The sequence below is a fragment of the Oncorhynchus mykiss genome, chromosome 8 (genome assembly GCF_057628025.1).
Source record: "Oncorhynchus mykiss isolate SJ-2025 chromosome 8, ASM5762802v1, whole genome shotgun sequence".
Classification (NCBI taxonomy): domain Eukaryota; kingdom Metazoa; phylum Chordata; class Actinopteri; order Salmoniformes; family Salmonidae; genus Oncorhynchus; species Oncorhynchus mykiss.
Window position 1 is genome coordinate 12,695,035 of NC_143029.1, and position 3,576 is coordinate 12,698,610.

Sequence of the window (3,576 nt, forward strand, 5' to 3'; positions counted from 1 at the left end):
TATCATTTCACACATTATACACGTGGATATTTGTACTTTTTAAAGATGTGAATCAATTTCTTATAGTTCTCAAAAACTAGATTACTGAGAATTAAACAGCTGAAAATAGGTCCCACCCATCACCTGTGTGTTGATTCAAAGGCTATTTTAACATGGTACTGTAAAGGTAGAGCACCAAAAACATCAATAAAACACTGGGTTTGTTGAGACACTGACAAAGACATATCACGATATCTTGTTAATTAACTGAGCGCCTTCTCAAACATTCACTGTGCAACTAATTTTTGTTGCTTTAAATTTAATTCCTTTCACCTTCCTCTAACCTGGCTGGGCATCTAAGAAGTGTGCTACAAAAGTCCCCCTCATGTTTTTCATGCGTCATTTTTTTCATCCCTCCTCCACTGCACTGGTTTTTAGACAAAGTAGCTTAAAAATTACAGCGTAATATCCTGACAGTTCTCTTGATAGAAACATCGCAAAATAATCAATTTTAGAAACACACACTTGCTATCTTATCTCATCTCCCTTGTTTAAACCAATAATGGAGTCAGAGAATTATTGTCCTAAACCACTAAGCTGACCACCGTAACATTTAGCAGGCCTACCAGTGCTTCCAGTCAATTGTGTGTGGTTGGGTTGTGATGGAAAGCAGTCTCCCAGTCTACCTGTTCGCCCAGTCCCCCCATATTACAACAGTGCCTTTGTGTTTTCTGTCCTCATGTCATCCGCTTGTGCTGTAATACTAATTTCCAATATATATTTACTGTATTATAATAGCTGTTAAAATAGCTTTCCATACCACCTAGCCCATTTCTGCAGAGGTAGTTTGTGTTGTCCTGAATTGTGATGCTATTTATCCAAAACAAGGCTGTGAGTGTGAAAATATGCAGGATGTGGGTTAACTGCTGCTATCAATAAGCTATAGCTGCATTACATAAGTGGATTGCTTTGTGACCCTGAACAACACCAGACCCATAGGTCAGGGGTGAGAGATCCTTTTCACATTTTAATGTCCAAGTAATGGTGACCTTAAAATGCCTGACTTGCGTTAATTATTTATATGATGATCCACTATGAAATTTCCCATGTGGGACAGATAATTATGCAAAAAGTCAAATAATTAGGTTTTCCCATGTGCATTTACAGTTTACATCCACAGCAGCAGGCCATACAAATAAAATTCCATTGGCAGTAGGCTATACACATTCTAATCATATCTTTATTATTTAAAAACATAAAACAATAAACTGACAAACTTGAAACTAAGACAAAATATTGCACTATGGGGATCTTTTTTGAACCTCCACCATATACAGTATGTGAAATAATAGCATTCATGCTTTACACAGTGCTGCAGTGGTATCCCTGTCATGTTAATGCAATGATGCACACGGCAGGACGAACAACCTTTTAAAAACATTAGGAGAGCAACAACAAACATAACAAACAATCATGGAAATGTTCCTTACAAGCCAGAATGTTGAATAAATTAAGTTTGAATTTATTCTACCGGTTGCCTGTGTGCTTGGTCCTTCAGCTGCTTGGAATTTGAGACAAATAGCTAGACTTTTTAGAGTGCTGGTACTGAAGTTGACATTTCTATCACCTGGCACATGTACAAAACCATGTAAACACCAGTTATCATGCATACATCACGTGCATGTACTTCGGTCTTGTGCACATGCCTTTGTTCATGAGCAAACATCTTGATTGCCACACACAGACCTGCGTTTTGAAGTTGGTTTAATAAAACGTCCCTGTGGATATTGTCTCAAATGTCGACCAGCTAAAGGACCAACACCACTCACAATCGGCAGATAAAGTTGAAATATAAATTGTACTCAACATTCGTGACAGACAAGGGAAGTGTGGGTTTTTGTCCATGTAAATGTGCGTGGAGTTTAAGGCATCACCACGTTTCGTGACTAACTAGTTGCATGTCAACAAGCCTTGACACCCGACACTCAAGTAGGCTCCTTGGAACAATATCCTCAAAGGCTACAGCATCATTTCAGGCAGCATCCGGAATGCTTGGCAAATGAATTTATTCAGTAAATTAGAATCGCATGGAGTGTCAGTTGTTGGCTACTTGTATTAGAGTATGTATTCGCGTCAATTGAGGGATCAGGTGAATAGATCAAGATGATCCACAATCTGAGGATTATTACATTTCTCATGGCTACCGGCTCAAAAGAAAGTCTTTAGCCTAATGGGAGACAGACTTGGTCATGCATCTTTTCAAGCACAATGACAACAGGTCTTGGTGGTGTTGGCAGCCGTACATTAACGTAAGATACATTATTGCTCACGTTAGCTGTTCATTCACAACAACAGACAGCAGTTCACACAACCGCTGGAGGGTTTTGATCTCTTCTGTAAAGAAGCACGTGTCGCAGTGTCGAACACCTCCCGAATACCATCCTTCGTTTTAGCAGAACACTCCAAATAGTCATATGCCCCAATGCGCATGGCCATGGCGCGCCCGTCCTCTGTTTTCACTGGTTCCTGTTTCATTCTGGACAGCTCGCTCCTAACATTCTCGTCGTTGCGCAAGTCTCTTTTGTTGGCAACTAAAATAATGGGCACGTTGGGACAAAAGTGCTTTACCTCTGGCACCCATTTCTCGGGGATGTTTTCGAGGGAGTCCGGGCTGTCCACGGAAAAGCACATCAGGATGACATCAGTGTCCGGATAGGATAGCGGGCGAAGGCGATCGTAGTCCTCTTGTCCAGCCGTGTCCCACAGTGCTAGTTGGACTTGCTTGGTGTCCACTTCAATGTCGGCCACATAGTTGTCAAATACAGTTGGCACATAGACCTCAGGAAACTCGTCTTTGCTGAACACAATCAGCAAGCAGGTCTTTCCGCAGGCGCCGTCGCCGACTACGACCAGCTTTTTTCGTATCTCTGCCATTTGCTTCTCTTAACCGATACTTTCCCTTGATCCTAACTGTTAAACAAATATGACGTATAAACTGTCTGTGTTAGCTAAGAAGTCAAATTATGGTACGAGCCTGGTTAAACTTCCCTGAACGTAACCGTCTGCGTTTCTCCGCTGGATTCGATATTTCTCAACTATCTGCTCCCTGTCCAGCCACTGAAGCGCTTCCTTTATAAAGAGCATGGGTGCTTTCCTAATATAGCAATCCAATCGGAAGTAGGGCGGTGAGATCATTATTTCGAAAGAAGGAGGTGATTGGATCCCAGACCTGCCTTGTCGGTAGAGGAGGTTCGTACCACGAGGATCATGTCTCGCCCAGACACTGACCTGGGATCAGCTCTATAAAATCAGAGCTCAACTAATTTGGCAATATGATTTTGGGATATTTCATACACCATAAAAAATGTTTCAATAAATGTTTCATAATTCATAATCACATAATTTAATTGATGAAAAATCATTTGACATGGGCATATGCCACTAGTTTATCCTTCTGTCAAACACACAGGCACTGTCCTAAACTGTAGACTACAATAGGCTACAGTGGGCAGAAAAGGCTTCGACCATACTAATACTAAAATATTTCAACTGGCCATCAACTCCCAAGATAACAATGCCATAGGCCACGTTTTTTTT

The 3,576-nt window shown here is 41.1% G+C and overlaps 1 protein-coding gene across 1 annotated transcript; it reads right to left on the bottom strand.

Moving 5' to 3' along the window:
- Positions 1 to 1,201: 1,201 nt before the first annotated feature.
- On the bottom strand, positions 1,202 to 3,058 carry LOC110529387 (rho-related GTP-binding protein RhoB). Its single transcript, XM_021611530.3, has one exon. The coding sequence runs from the start codon at positions 2,911 to 2,913 to the stop codon at positions 2,323 to 2,325; it is 591 nt and encodes a 196-aa protein (XP_021467205.1). The 5' UTR covers positions 2,914 to 3,058; the 3' UTR covers positions 1,202 to 2,322.
- Positions 3,059 to 3,576: the final 518 nt, after the last annotated feature.